This window comes from Octopus sinensis, linkage group LG29, assembly GCF_006345805.1.
Source record: "Octopus sinensis linkage group LG29, ASM634580v1, whole genome shotgun sequence".
Classification (NCBI taxonomy): Eukaryota; Metazoa; Mollusca; class Cephalopoda; order Octopoda; family Octopodidae; genus Octopus; species Octopus sinensis.
This window is the reverse complement of record NC_043025.1, coordinates 2,215,837-2,232,286: the sequence shown is the minus strand read 5'-3', so window position 1 is coordinate 2,232,286 and position 16,450 is coordinate 2,215,837. Positions and strand designations below refer to the sequence as shown.

General features: G+C 34.6%; 1 protein-coding gene across 1 annotated transcript in view; it reads right to left on the bottom strand.

Annotated features, from left to right (window-relative positions):
- The window catches only part of LOC115225972 (insulin-like growth factor-binding protein complex acid labile subunit), a 109,830-nt gene that overhangs the window by 11,677 nt on the left and 81,703 nt on the right, over positions 1-16,450 (bottom strand). Inside the window, exons 14-19 of the mRNA XM_036514788.1 lie at positions 11,852-11,923; positions 10,711-10,782; positions 7,866-7,937; positions 4,939-5,010; positions 2,639-2,710; positions 1,679-1,750 (exon numbers count right to left, since the gene is read on the bottom strand). Of these exons, the coding sequence (XP_036370681.1) occupies positions 1,679-1,750; positions 2,639-2,710; positions 4,939-5,010; positions 7,866-7,937; positions 10,711-10,782; positions 11,852-11,923 (432 nt within the window). The remainder of the gene's footprint in view (positions 1-1,678; positions 1,751-2,638; positions 2,711-4,938; positions 5,011-7,865; positions 7,938-10,710; positions 10,783-11,851; positions 11,924-16,450) is intronic.

The following is a 16,450-nucleotide window of genomic DNA, read 5'->3' as shown; positions in this document are numbered from 1 at the left end:
TAAATGAAAGAATAATAATAATAAAATCACTAATAATAATAAATAATAATAATAATAAGAATAATAAAATCACTAATAATCATAATAATAATAATAATAATAAAATCACTAAGAATAATATAATAATAATAATAATATAATAATAAAATCACTAATAAAATAATAATAATAATAATTATAAAAATAATAAATAATAATAATAATATATAATAAATAATAAAATCACTAATACTAATAATAATATAATAAAATCATTAATAATAATAAAATATTAAATCATTAATAATTATAATAATAATTATAATAATAATAAAATCACTAATAATAATAATAATAATAATAATAAAATCACTAATAATAATAATAATAATAATAAATCACTAATAATAATAATAATAAAATCACTAATAATAATAATAATAAAATCACTAATAATAATATAAAATAATAATAATAAATTCACTAATAATAATAATAATATAATAATAATAATAAAAGAATAATAAATTCACTAATAATAAGAATAATAATAATAACATCAATAAAATAATATAATAATAATAATAATAATATAAGATAATAAAAAATCACTAATAATATTAATAATAATAATAAATAATAAGAAGAATAATAATAAGAATAATAATAATAATAATAGAATAAAATTATTTCTGAAATTTTTAAATGTTAACCGAAATATATTTTAAGGTAAGGAGACGAATATTTCGAAGATTGAGAATGGACTTTGAAATAGAGAGAACCTGATGGGAAGATAACAGAGATGCCCCTAGTCACATACACATATATGCATATAAAGTCATACACGCATACATTTATGTACAGATTGTAAAAACGTGGTTCAGGTATACCCATATTTCACACACATATTCATACACACTCACGTGCAAATATGGTGAGAGAGAATATCCGTTTAAAAGGAAAACGCGAGAGAGTCAGAAGCATATGAAAATGTGGAATATTATGAGGGCAATGATGTGCTGTAAACGGATGACGTTTACAGAGAGAAACGAATTAGTGAGAATTGTTATAAGCATTTATTTTGCGTTATCTCATAAATAATGCGGTTATTTCAATCGGACGAACCAAAAGCCGAAGGGGGCGGGATAAACTACTTACACGAACTCGTTATAAAATTAGGTTGTAATTTTACTTTGTACTTATTCTTAGTTCAAGATATGAATATGGCAGTTCAATTTAACGCTTACTTTTTCAACGTTCTAATGGAAGTGACAAAAGAGCATATTCAGAATATTTTATTGTATATTCTGCTTCTACATTTATAGGTTGTATTTGATGAATAAGATGAATGAATAAAATTGAAATGAATAGAAAAAAATTGGAGGAAGAGAAGCCAGTAAAGAACAATAATGGAATGAAAATGGAGGAGTAAAAAATGGGTCCGAACTATTTAAGTCAAAGCCACATACGGCAGAATTCCCATGCATAGGAACATACATGTAATTCTTCTATGCTTTGATGCAAACATAAAATCCCAGTTGTGCTCATCTTTATAGATTCAAGAGAATATTGCTAAAATTTAAGGACAGAAAATGTGTAAGAGTCAAAAGAGCCGAGAATGAACGTGAAAGGCCAGAAGATTAAATTTAGAGAAATTTTGCATTCATAAAGTTGTAAGAACTAAAATATACGAACTTACAATTCCTTTAAACTTGGAAGACCTTGGAAGATTTCTTTCGAAATATGCGAAATACTGTTTCTGTGAAGAGACCTATAGCAGAAAAGATGGACGATAAATGTTTACAAATAAAATATTGGCAGGATAATAATAAAATAGGAGAGTGGGTGAGAAGAGAGATTGCGACAAATAATAATACTAATAATAATAATATTAATAATAATAATAATAATAATAGTAATAATAATAATAATGATGATGATATGATGACGATAATAATAATAATGATGATAATAATAATATAAAATATAATAATAATAATAATAATAATAATGATAATAATAATAAGAGAAGAAGAAGAGTAAAAAGATGGAAAAGAAGAGGAGGATGAAGAAGGAGTAGAAGACAAAAGAGCAGGAATAAGAAAAACAAGAATTATTTGAATAAGGAGTAGTCGAAGAAGACAAAGAAAACGCGCAAATATGATGAGAGAGAATGTATTTCATTAGAGAAAGGGTAGCTAGTAAAATGAAGCAAGTTACGAATGCTAAAAGCTAGTATTGCTTAGAAAGAGAAAGAAATATTACTATATTCTAAGTACTTATATATTTCACTTCTCCATCTATAAGTTGCTTTATTAGACAAGTAACCTGAAGCGAATGAGGAGGTTGGAGATAATAGACAAGGACAGGCTATAGAAAAGAATACAAAATGAATATAAAATATAGTCATATTTACACGCAGACACTAACATATACATAAACATACACAGATACATTTTCATTGATAAGTTTTGATATATAATAACCCAGTTCGACTCGCCTTCAGAAACAACCAAGCAGATATTGTACCAATATTGGGAGAGAATATGAGTTAGAGGGCTAAAAAAGTAAGGGAAAGTGAAACGAGAGGACGGAAAAGTTATGTAAGAATAACATTCATCATTCATAATATAGTATCATCGAGACTGAACGAACTTACAATTGCTGCAATCGATGAAGACCCTCGAAGCTTCCTTGTTCAATACTCGAAATATTATTTCCGTTTAAATATCTGTAGCAATAAAGAACAAGGGTAAGAATCATGGAAAATATTTGTGACAACATATGCAATAATGTGGGTCTGAATTGAAATAAATAATGACAAGGCATATTGGTAAACACGAAGAATAGGAAGAAAAACAAGAATAAGGAGAAGGAAAAAGTCAAAGAAGCACACGTAAAACGCAAAGAACAAGAAAATGAAGAAGGGGCAAGAGAAGAAAAAGGAAAAGAATAAGCTCTCAAAGAAGAACAACGAGAAGAAGATGGAGAAGAAATAGTAAAAGAGGAAGAAGAATTAGAGAAATTAAAGGATTATAAAAAGAAGGAGAAGAAGAAGAAGAAGAAGAAGAAGAAGAAGAAGAAGAAGAAAAAGGAAGACAAGAAGAAAAAGAAGAAAGAAAAGAAGAAGAAGAAGAAGAAGGAGAGGGAGAAGGAGGAGAAGAGAAAGAAGAAGAAGAGGGAGGAGAAAACGAAGATATAGAAGGAGAAGAAGAAGAAGGAAAAGAAGACGATGGAAGAGGAGGAGAGGAAGAGGATACGAATAAGAAACAGAACAACGCGAAGAAGAAGAGGAGGGAGGAGGGAGAAGAAGAAGAAACACAAAGGATAGGATGAAAATAAATAGGGATAGAAGTTGTTTGTTAAGAGGTAGTTGGGGCCAAAAGTAGACACAAAGACCCTCATATATGCATATACATGCATCATACAGCAGACTGGAATTGATTGGACGTGAGGTAGAAAGAAAAGTCAGGTGCACGGCGGGCCACAGATTTATACTGTGTTTTAAACCATGTGCTTTGTAACAACATTCCTTCTACACAAACAACTGTCCCTGTATTATATATGCGTATGTGTCTGAGTGTAAATGCGAGTGTATGTGATTATATGTATGTGTGTGTTAGCCGAGAGATGTTCCTTTGTGATATCTGAGTCCTAAGCAATAGGCTATCCATGAATATTAATAAAATCTTATAATTCCCTGCGTGAAGTAACTCTCGATGAAAGTATATTGCTCACACTTTGTCTTTGTGTAAAACAGTGTAAAAACATAATTAAATCTCAGAATGAGATTGAAACAGTAATCGCTCGATAATGTAAAGTATAGAAGCCATCTTATCATGGCTAACCACATTGGGGAGGGGGTGTTACTGTAGCTTTATAGCCCCAAGAGATCTTCGTCTCTAGCTGGCTCTAGACACAATATCTGTGTCCTTGGAGTAGTTTCGGGAATGTTGTCCCTCGTCAACGGGCGGTAACCACCAGGTAGCGATGAAAGTGAAAGCTCCTTTGCAAATAGATTATAAGTTTTTCTAATGGCGTCTGCCACTGATGTCGAAAAACGAACAGTAAGCATAATTAAATCTCAGAATAAGATTGAAACAGTAATCGCTCGATAATGTAAGGTATAGAAGCCATCTTATCATGGCTAATCACATTGGGGAGGGGGTGTTACTGTAGCTTTATAGCCCCAAGAGATCTTCGTCTCTAGCTGGCGCTAGACACAATATCTGTGTCCTTGGAGTATTTGCAAAGGGAGGCCTACCCTGATAATTTGGTTTTCTGTAAGTATGTATTTTCTTACAGACACGCAGAGACACGAATGGACACGACACACGCAGATACAGATATACATGTTCATTTCTACTCTAGGCACAAGGCCCGAAATTTTTGGGGCGGGGGCCAGTTGATTAGATCAACCGCAGTTTGCAACTGTTACTTAATTTATCGACCCTGAAAGGCAAAGTCGGTCTCGGCGGAATTTGAACTCAGAACATAAAGACAGACGAAATACCGCTAAGCATTTCGCCCGTTGTGCTGAGAATTCTGCCAGCTCGCCGCCTTTAAAACATTCGTTTTTACTTTAGGGACAAGGCCCCAAAATGTTGGCAACGGGGCCCGTTGATTAGATCGTCACAGTACGCAATTAATGCTTAATTTATCGACCCCAAAAGGTTGAAAGACGAAGTCCACCTTGGCGCATAGTTTCTGCCAGCTCGCCGCCTTTGTTGACATGTTCACACTCATGCATATGTTCATTATCATACGCAAAACATTTGTTTATTCACACACGGACACACAGACACACTCGTTCACATCTTCATACAATCACAAACGAAAATATAATGACAGAATATGTATTAGAAAAGCAGAGGGAGAGATAGCAAGAAAGAGAGGACATGTAATTTCTAGTGATATTCCGTTAGTTTAAAAAAAATTATGAACAAAAATTGTACTTACAATTTCTGTAAATAAATAAGTCCTTGAAATATTCCACGTTCGACCTTTTCGATTTTATTATATTCCAAAGTTCTGTAACATAAAAAAGAATATAAAAGAAATAATATATAAAAATTTGTAGTCTTAAAATCAAACGGAAAAAGACGGTTATGAAAGAGAAACTCGCAATGATGATAAAGAGGAGGAGGAAGGAAGGGGGGAGAATGTGGAATAATGAGGCGAAAGACCAGGAGAAATTGAGCTGAATTTGGGAGGTGGGGAAGGAAAATGTCATAAAACATAAAGAACTATAGAAGTGGCAAGAGAATATGAAGAAGGGAAAGGAGGAAGGAAGGGGGGAGAATGTGGAATAAAGAGGCGAAAGACCAGGAGAAATTGAGCTGAATTTGGGAGGTGGGGAAGGAAAATGTCATAAAACATAAAGAACTATAGAAGTGGCAAGAGAATATGAAGAAGGGAAAGGAGGAAGGAAGGGGGGAGAATGTGGAATAAAGAGGCGAAAGACCAGGAGAAATTGAGCTGAATTTGGGAGGTGGGGAAGGAAAATGTCATAAAACATAAAGAACTATAGAAGTGGCAAGAGAATATGAAGAAGGGAAAGGAGGAAGGAAGGGGGGAGAATGTGGAATAAAGAGGCGAAAGACCAGGAGAAATTGAGCTGAATTTGGGAGGTGGGGAAGGAAAATGTCATAAAACATAAAGAACTATAGAAGTGGCAAGAGAATATGAAGAAGGGAAGGAGGAAGGAAGGGGGGAGAATGTGGAATAAAGAGGCGAAAGACCAGGAGAAATTGAGCTGAATTTGGGAGGTGGGGAAGGAAAATGTCATAAAACATAAAGAACTATAGAAGTGGCAAGAGAATATGAAGAAGGGAAAAAGACGCATGGAAAAGGAGAAAAGAAGTTGAATAATTTCAAAAAGGAAAGGAACAGAAGACGATGAAGAATGGAGAGGAAAATAGTGAAGAAGACGAAAGGTGCAGGAATAAAACCCATAGTAGAAGGACGTGCTTCTACTACTAGTACTAATAGTAGTAGTAGTAGTAGTAGTAGTAGTAATAGTAGTAGTAGTAGTAGTAGTAGTAGTAGTAGAAAAAGAAGCATAGTTAGTGGAAGAGCTGAATAAGAAAAAAGAAGGAGTAAGAGGAGGTGGAGAAGAAAATGAAGAAAAAGAAGAGGAAGCAGAAGATAATGATGATGCTGATGATGATGATCATGAAGAAGAAGAAGAAGAAGAAGAAGAAGAAAAATAATAAGAACAAGAAGAAGAAGAATGAGAAGAAGCAGACAGGAAGAATTACGGCCACATCGTGATAGTAGCATTAATAGTGTTATAGCTACGAGGGTGAGTTAAAAAATAATGCCGTTTTTTTTTAGGCCAAGTATAATTACCAACACAGGAACATGTATCATACATCAAAACGAAGCTGGTCCTCTGTGAATCACATCAACATAGTCACCGTTTCTCTCAATAGCAATGTACCACCTTCGAATGAGAGCATGTATCCCCACACCGTAATATTCTTTGAGCCACTTCTTCAATAGTTTTCACCTCCAAATCACTGGAATAATATCTGCGTCTCAAACCCTCTTTACATGCATATAAAGGCATTCATTTATTGTACATCTGTTCATTTTTAGCTTTGATCTATATAAATGAGGCTATATCCTACAATTTGCTACATTCCTGTACACGAACCGAGAAGTTACCTTGCAAAATAGCCATTGTTTCTCCGACTTATATCCAATTATCACCTGAAGAGACACATCTACACCAACGGATGCTACCAAAGAAGTTGTTAAGTATCCCACCCGTACGCGGTGGATGCTAAATGGATCGAAACAATTGAAGGGACTTATAAAACTTCTCAAAACCTCCATCTTGTGTCCCTCTTACACACACACACATATATATGGAAATATATATATATATATATATGCAAATATACATACATATATACATATATATATATATACACACACACACACACACATATATATATATATATATATATATGTATATATAAATATAAACACACATACATGCACATACAAGTATATAGATGAATATATATATATATATTATATATATATATATATGTATATACATATGTATTTATATATACATTTATATATATATATCCATTTTACGTATATATATTACTCGCTTACTCAAATTTTGGCTCACTAATTTGACTCCGGTCATGCTGGAGTACCGCCTTTACTCAAGCAAATAGACCTCAGGTGTTTTCCCTTCTAAGTGTAGTTCTTATTCTGTCGGTCTATTTGGCCGAACCGCTAAGTTACGGGGATTTAAACATATCAACATCAGATGTCAAGTGATTGTGTTGGGGGACAATGACAGAGATAAAAATGCATACATATATATACACAGACAAACAGACACACACACACACACACACACACACCACACACACACACACACACCACACACACACACACACACATATATATATATATATCCATTGTTTTTATTTACTTATTTCACACATTTGAATGCGGCCATGCTGGGACGGCAACTTACAGAAGTTTAGTCGAATGAATCGACCTTAGTGCAATATTTTTAGCTATTACTTACTGTCTCGGTCTCCTTTGCCTAACCATTAAGTTACCCGGACGACACACACATATATATTGATTTCATTTTCATAGTTGTTTAAAGTAATTCATTAATAGCATGATTTACAGTTAATAACTATGACCTTTCTTACTCACAAATAGACGCACAAACATATATGATCATACACTTACACACACAGAAATACAAAGACACATATTCTCCTAGAACCATAGACTCATGGGCGATATATCGAAAATAAGTTAGTCAGAAAGACAGAAAGGGAAAGAAATAAAGAAAGAAAGAAAGAAAGAAAGAAAGGAAGAAAGGGAATGAAAGTTGAACTTACAATAACGATAAACGGGTAAGGCTATCAAAACTTCCTCGATCGATTTCCTCGATTGTATTATTGTTCAAATATCTGTGACATAAAACAATTTATAAAGGAAAGTGTAAACGAAAGTTTTCTGATGAAATATTCAATCGTCAGTCTTAAAATCAGAAAAGAACATTTAACAATGACAGAGAGAAGCCTAATGATGATGCTGCTGCTGCTGATAATAAAGGGGTGCTACAGAAAGAGAAAATGAGGATAATATCGGAGATGGGGAAGGAAAAACAACCGTAGAACGTATAGATTTCCAGAGTTGGAGATAAATGTGTGTAGCGAGAGTAGGACAACCTCTGACGAGAATAGACGCGACCACTACATATAAATAGTATTGGTCGGACGTAGTTGGCAGTTGCTAGTTTGGTCTTCGAAGTCCAGGTACTGGTTGCTGTTCGAGTGTGTTGTTGATTCATAAAAATTGTTGGTTCGTTACGTGTCTGTTACTGCCGCTGTGTGTTCTTGATCGATCGTCGACAATATCGACCGTACTACGATATTGGGGGTGTACGGATATAACAAGATGAAGCGAAAGAGAGTAAGATTCAAAGAAGAAAAGAAGACATAAAAGAAGAGAAAAGAAGAAAAGGAAGACGAGGGAGATGAAGAAGAAGGCGGAAAAGAAGACAAATAAAAGGAAGTAGAAGACGAGGAAAAGGACGAAGAAAAATAGGAAACGAGCAAGAAAGAGGAGAGGGAATGAAGGTGAATGAAGGAATGAGGTAAAGAAGAAGAAGAAGAAGAAGAAGAAGACGGAAAAGAAGAAGAAGAAGAAGAAGAAGAAGAGGAGAAGAAGAAGAAGTGGATGAAAAAGAATATGAATAAGAAGACGAAGAAAAGGATGAAGATGAATAAGACGAAGGAGAAGAAAAGAAGATGAAGCAGACAAGAAGAAGAGGAAAAGAAAAGAGAAAAGTAGTGTTAGAAGAAGAAAAAAGCAGGGAAGAATGAAAAGAAGAAGAAGAAAAAGGAGGAGGAGGAGGAGGAGGAGAAGAAGAAGAAGAAGAAGAAGAAGAAGAAAAGAAGAAGAAGAAGAAGAAGAAGAAGAAGAAGCAGAAGAAGCTGGGAAAGATGAAAATTAGAAGGTGGCATGATGAAAATGATGAGGTGGTACAAAATATTAAAAAAACCCAGAAAATGTAATTAAAGAAACGGTGGCGACCATTTCGCCGATTGAGAATGGACTCTGGAGGAAAAGAACATGGTGGAAAAATAACACAGATACATGTTGTCAGATAGACATACATGCTCATACAGTCATGCTCACGTACAATCATTCACACGATATCAAAATGTGTTTCAGCTACACCCATATTTCATACACACATTCACACACACTCACACGTATTAGTTTAAAATAAGAAGAAATATAATTAGAAGAAAACATAAAATAGTTAGAAATGTAACTACACTGGCATATTATGAGGCATATGGTGCCAATTGTAAGTGTTGTAAGCTGGTTATGTTTATAGAGAGAATGGAATAGGTAGCTATATTGTAAGTATATATAATGAGTCATCCCATTAATATTGCCGGTTTTTTATACTTCTTATTTTTTCGAAATTAAGATGACGTTCTTTTCAAATCTTGAATATACTCTCCTCCATTTTGGAATATGCTCTTTCCATCTAGCTGGTAGATGTGCAAGTCCTCTCTTCTAAAATTCACTTGTCCCTGGCTAAAAATATTCCTCCAGTAATGTTCTGACCTCTTCTATAGAATTCATATTTTTCCGTCCAGATTACTTTGAAGACTGCAGAATAGATGATAACCAGATGGGTTAATGTCTCCCGATTATGTTGGGTGGATCATGGTTTCCCATCCAAACTGCTCCAGCCTTTGGAACGTCATCCTCGCTATATCCTGATGGAAGAACAACTTTCGTCTTGAAACCAAAGACGGTCATTTTCTTCTAGCGCTGACTTGAGGGACTGGTTGAATGATCAAATCCAAGCTTCTCTGCTTATTCCACTAGGGTTTGCAGGGCGTCCCATTTGCACTCCATAAAACTTCTAGGAGGAGGCTCGTCTTCTACGCTGTAGTTTCATGATTGGAATTTCTGGAACCACCGTTGACACTGGCTTACGCTTATTGTCCAATCCCCATAAACTGCACTAATATTCCTCGTACTTCCCGTTGCATTGCTGCCTTTATTGAAGTCATAAAGCAAAATATGCCGAATATGTTCCTTTGTCACTACAATTATAGCTTTGAAACAATAACTCTTAACATAGAACTGCACTCTTCAAAACGTGCTCTAAGAATACATCCGTGGTAAAATTATTATCTGCTTTTATAGGGAGTCTATAAAGGTAGTTTATCCCGTCCCACTGCGACTTTTATTTCATGCATCTGGAAACCACATTATTTATAGGATGGCCCAGTATTTATATGTTCGACTTGCATACATACAGGTTGTATTAGATAAATAAACTAAATTGCAGTTGGATAAAAGAAATTGGAAGGAAAAGAAGACGGTAAGAAAATAAGAGGAAAAACAAAATTCAAGACGCGAATGGATAACTAAGGTGGAGGCAAAACATATCGATAGGAATTATATAGTCAAATATATATACGCCGACACTCAAATACATATGAACATACATATTACATTTCTATTAATATGTTTTGATAAAAAAACATATAAAATCTCAGTTGAACTCATCCTCAGACACAGAACAAGATAATGCAAAGATAGGAACAGAAAATTAGTAAGAGTGAAAAGAGTGAAAGAGAAACGAGAAGACATTAAGTATATAGAAATATTATATTCATAACGTTGTATGAAAAAAGTATACCAACTTACAATTTCTCTAAAAATATAAGACCCTCGAAGATCCCCTTTTCAATATGCGAAATATTGTTTCTTTGAAGAGATCTATAGCAGAAAAGAAATAGGATAAATGTTGATATAGAAAATATTTATAACAGGTTATTAAATCACTTTTCTTTAAAGTGGAAAAAATGGATGAGAAGTCAAATAATAATAATAATAATAATAATAATAATAATAAGAAGAAGAAGAAGAAGAAGAAGAAGAAGAAGAAGAAAACAAGAAGAAGAAGAAGAAGAAGAATAAGAAGAAGAAAGAAACGAAGAAGGCAAAGAAAACAAGAGGAAGACGTGTTTAAAACGAAGATGCTAATGAAGATAAAAACAGAAAAAGTACTTAAATGATGTCAACGAATAATCCGAAGCTTGAGAACGGCCCCTGGACAAAGATAATAAGTTGGAAAAAAAAAACATATGCATGCAATGAGATACATACGTAAGCACATACTGGCTGGCACACATATACACATACATTCATACACACATGCACTTGTGTATACAATGATACACACCCAGAGTTGCACTCACATTCTCGACTGAAACACACATGAGAATATGATTTGAAAGAATATAAGTTGAAAGGGAGAAAACGAGCGAAGAATGAATATGAAAACACATCAAATGTTTATGAAGATATCATCAGTAAAAGAGTATCTGGGAAATTGATGCTCATTACACGTGACGGGATCTGGTGTCGTTTACAAAGAGAAAGAAATATGCGACTATATTTTTCACTATTCCAACTGTAGGTTGCTGCATTAGATAAATAACATGGAACGAAGGAAGAGGTCGGAAATGAATAGAAGAATTCGGGAAGACGGGAAAATACAACCGGTAGAAAAGAAAGAGAAAGCGAATCATATTAATGCAAATTATATAGTCATATATACGCGCAGACACTCATATATATATAGGAGAACATACAAACATGCATTCCGTTAATGAGTTTTGATGCAGATATATATATATAATACAATGGAACAGATATAGAGCCAATATAGGGACAGAATATGAATTAGAGTGATAAAAGAGCGAGGGAAAAGAGAGAAGGAGGGCACAAAGTTGTGAAACAATAAGATTAATAATGTATTATCAGCAAAACTGAACGAACTTACAATTGCTGTAATCGACGAAGAGCTCGGAAGCTCTCTTCTTCAATGCTCGAAATATTATTTCCGTTTAAAAATCTGCAGAAATAAAAAAAACAAGTATAACAGTTGATATGGAAAAAAATGTCATAACAAATGCAATAATATGGGACTAGAATGGACCAAACGATGACAAGGCATGTTATGATAAACATGAAGAAGGAAGAAAAAGAAGTAGAAGAATAAGAAGTCAAAGAAGCAGAAGAAACAAAAAAGGAAACGAAAAAGAAGGAGTAGAAAGAAAAAAGAAAAAAGTATAAAGAAAAAAGGAAAAAGATATTGAAAAGGAGATGAAGAAGAAGGAGAAGGAGGAGAAGAAAAGAAAACGAAGAAAAGAAAAAAGTATAAAGAAAAAAGGAAAAAGATATTGAAAAGGAGATGAAGAAGAAGGAGAAGGAGGAGAAGAAAAGAAAACGAAGAAAAAGAAAAAGGAAAGAAAGAAATATGTTTAGGAAGAAGTAGAAGTAAATGAGAAAGGAGAATAAATTGAGAAGCATTAAGAGATTGATGTAGAAAGAGAAAAGATGAAGAGAATGAAGAAGATAAAGAAGAAAACGAAGAGAACAAAGAACACAAAGTAGAAAAGAACAAGGACGAAAAGAAGATGTGCAAGAAGAGAAAAACAATAAGAAATGAGAAATAAAAGGAAAAGGAGAGCAAGAAGAAGAATAAGAACAAGGAGGAAAAGAAATCGGAAAAGAAATAGTAAAAGGAATAATAGTAATAATAATGATGATGATGATGATGATGATGATGATGATGATGATGATGATGATGATGATAATGCAGTAGTACCAGGCAGTGGCTCTCATAGCTTCTGATCTTGTTTGACCTTAACCAGTTGGGCATGTCCCTTACTGGCTGACCATATGTGCATCTCTGATCTCGAGCAGAAGTAGTGGGGGAGCATCATAGCCATGTGTTGCGAGGGATTCTTTGGGGTTTGAATAATTCACCTCTGGAAACATGGGTGTTTCGTTCAACGTCCTTAAACAACCCTTAATCATGGACCTTCTGAGTGGGATGGGTTACCCGATCAGAGGAAAATTCTAACTGGGCCCCACCTGCAAGGTCATATCCTGTTTATCTTGTTATGAGATTACCATGTCGTGCACATATGGTTGTGATGCATGTGCCTGGTGTACCCTTATCAGACGGGTAGTCATGATGGGTATACTGGGCTTTGTATATTTTACCCCAGTGTCACTTTGATGGCATGCACTGCTCTCTCACTTAATAATAATAATAATAATAATAATAATAATAATAATAATAATAATAATAATGATAATAATAATAATAATAATAATAATAATAATAATAATAATAATAATAATAATAATAATAATAATGATGGGAACTATTATCCCATAGCACGCCTACACATAATCTAGAAGATAATCACTGAAATACGTGCGGCAAAACCACATATTTTCCCGGCACAGGAAGAAATACTACCAATGGAACAAAAAGGATGTAGGAAGAGTTATCAGGTACCCAGGATCACCTGGTCATCGATAAAACAGGCTTGAGGCCTGGCGAAAAAAACATACAAATATGTCTATAGATCGGATTGACTTTAAGAAGGCATATGGTGTCTCATTTCTGGATAGTTGAATGCATACAGATGTTTGGTGTTGCTCACATCACAAATTTTCTTATGCATAATATGAAAGAGTGGAAAACCAAATTGTACTCAGTGTATTCCTTGGATGAGTTAATATCAAAAGGGGCATCTGCCAAGATGACTTGTTTTCTTCGTTACTATTTGTAATTGCACTATTACCCATAACAATGACACTTAGGAAAGTTAAGATGGGTTCTGGATGTGGGAAGAAAAGCCCATCATTGAACCATCTTCTGTTTATAGATGACCTGAAACTGTTTGGGAAATCTGAAAACAGATAAATTCCTTAATCAAAACAGGTGAGAAGTATGGTTGGGACATCGCTATGGAATTCAGGATTACCAAATGCTCAGGACTTAAAATGAAAAGAGGGAAGAAAGCAGACTGCAGAGGATTGCGGGTACCATGAGGAGTGACCATAGGTGAACCCGACGGTTGTGGGCATAGATATTTGGAGAATTTGGATGACATTCTACACAGAGAAATGAAAATCAAGATTAGCGAGGTGTATCATAAAAGGGCGAAGATAGTGTTGAAATCGAACCTGAGTGCCAAAAATGTGATTACCGCAATAAAAATCGGTGCAGTATCGGTGGTCAGATACAGTGCAACCATCCTCAAATGTCCCAAGGAGGAAATATCAACACTGGATAAAAAGATGAAAAAGTTGATGAGGCTGCATGGGGCGCTACACCCTAACGCAAACGTAAACAGTCTGTATGTGAAAAGAAAGAATGGTGGCAGAGGACTAATTAATATAGACCCTTGAGTGAAAGGAGAACGCTTGGCGAATATTTGATGAATAGTGATGAAGAACTGTTGCAATATGCTGCGAAAGATATAGGTGTAAATTCAAATGAAATGATGGACAAGGCAGAGTTTAACCTTAGAGCTGAGGAGAAGAGAAAAGAAGACCTTCGTGAGATGAGAATGCATGGACAGTTTGAAAGAAATACACAGGACGTTAAGGATAATACAGCATCGTGGGCATGGCTTGAGCGAGGTGCTTTGAAGCGTACCACCGAAAGCCTGATCATTGCTGCATAAGACCAGGCTCTCGCTACCAAATCAGTGAAGTATAGCATCTATAAAACTTCTGACACCCAGAAATGCAGACTCTGTGGAAAGTGTGTGGAAAAGGGTAAGGGGATGTGAGAGCCTAGCACAAAAAGAATACAAGCGCCGCCAGGATAGAGGGAGTGTGTAACTTCATTGGCTCTTATGCCGTAAATACCGACATGAGGCAAAAGAGAACTGGTAACTTTACATGTACCAAGTAAAGTTATGCAGGAGGAGGGAAAAGTAACGAAACTCTGGGATTATGACTTCCAGACGGATCGTGTTGTCGAACACCGTCGGTTGGATATTGTCATATTGAATGAGAGAGACAAATTCTATCAGACCCTTGATGCAGCCATGCCAAATGATATGAATATTGTGAGTAAAGAGGTTGCAAAAACATCACCAAGTACTCCGAATTGAAAGTGGCAATGGCAAGACTGCATGGAACGCGAGAGGGGAATGAAAAATTGATGACTCTTTCTGTTACTTTCTTTTCTCTTTCCGTTTCTCCTATTTTTTAAATTATTCATTTTGTTTTTTTTTTCTGTTTTTCCTCTTCCTTATTATGTAGGGATCCTTCCCCCCCTTCCATTTCTACATCTTTCCCTTCATCTACATTTACTTCTCTTTTACCTTATCTTCTACTTTTTCTTCTTTTTCTTCTTCATTTTTTCTCCTTCTACTTCTACAACTATTTTGTTGTCGTTGTTGTTGTTGCCCTTCTCTTTCTTCCACGGTTACATTCACTTCAACATCTTTATCATCCTATCCTTTACATTATACCACACTTCCTCCACCTCCTCCTCTTCCCAGATCCTCATCTTCTTCAACAGTACGATCCTCGTTTACTTGATCTTCTGGATTGTCTCTTATTATTAATTTTATTATTATCATCATCATCATTATTATTATTATTATTATTATTATTATTATTATTATTATTATTATTATTATTATTATTATTATTATTATTATTATTCTATGTCTGACTTTTGCTTTATATTTGTACAAGTTGGCTCCAAGTCTCACCCAGGAACTTCAAGAGACAACATGTTGGAAGTTCACGTTGTTGTTATGCCTAGTGTGCCATATATTTGGGGGGGGGTTGGTGTTGTACTAGTGAATGTCTAATAAATAAATAAATAAAAATAAATAAAATAAAATAAAGAAAAAAAATAAATAAAGAAAAATTGTTTGTTTTAAACCTTGAGATTACATAGAAAGTATTTTGCGTAGGATATGAGCAGTTCCCATGAGCACTATCTTTTGAATTTCTGCCATTTTTGGGTTTCCTGGTATCTGTGTTAGGCAGCAATCAGCCCCTTTTGCTACCATTCCCAGGACACCTATGACAATAGGTATTGATTTAGTCTTCAGGTTCCACATTTTGCTGATTTCTATTTCAAGATCTTTATATTTGCTCAGTTTTTGGTAGGTCTTGACTGATACGTTTATATCGATTGGGACAGTCATATCAATGAGGAGGCACGTTCTTTGTCTGAAGTATTTCAATATGATGTCTGGCCTATTTTCATCTATCTTTTTGTCAGTTTGAATGGAGAAGTTCCAGAGGAGTGAGATGTGGTCCTTTTCAAGCACTGGGGGTGGTTTGTGTTCCCACCAGTTTTTTTCATTGGGCAAATCCAGGTTTTTGCAGATTACCCAGTGAATATATTGTGCAGCTCTATCATGCCTGTTGAGATACTCAATAGGCGCTAGAAGACTGAACTTGGCGACAACATGATCAATGGTTTAATTTGTTGTTGACACACATGACAAGTTGGGCTACTGCCGTTCTTTAATATGTTGGCCTGGTAGTTTCTTGTTGGTAGGCATTGATCTTGAGCTGCTATGATAAACCCCTCTTTTCAGATTTT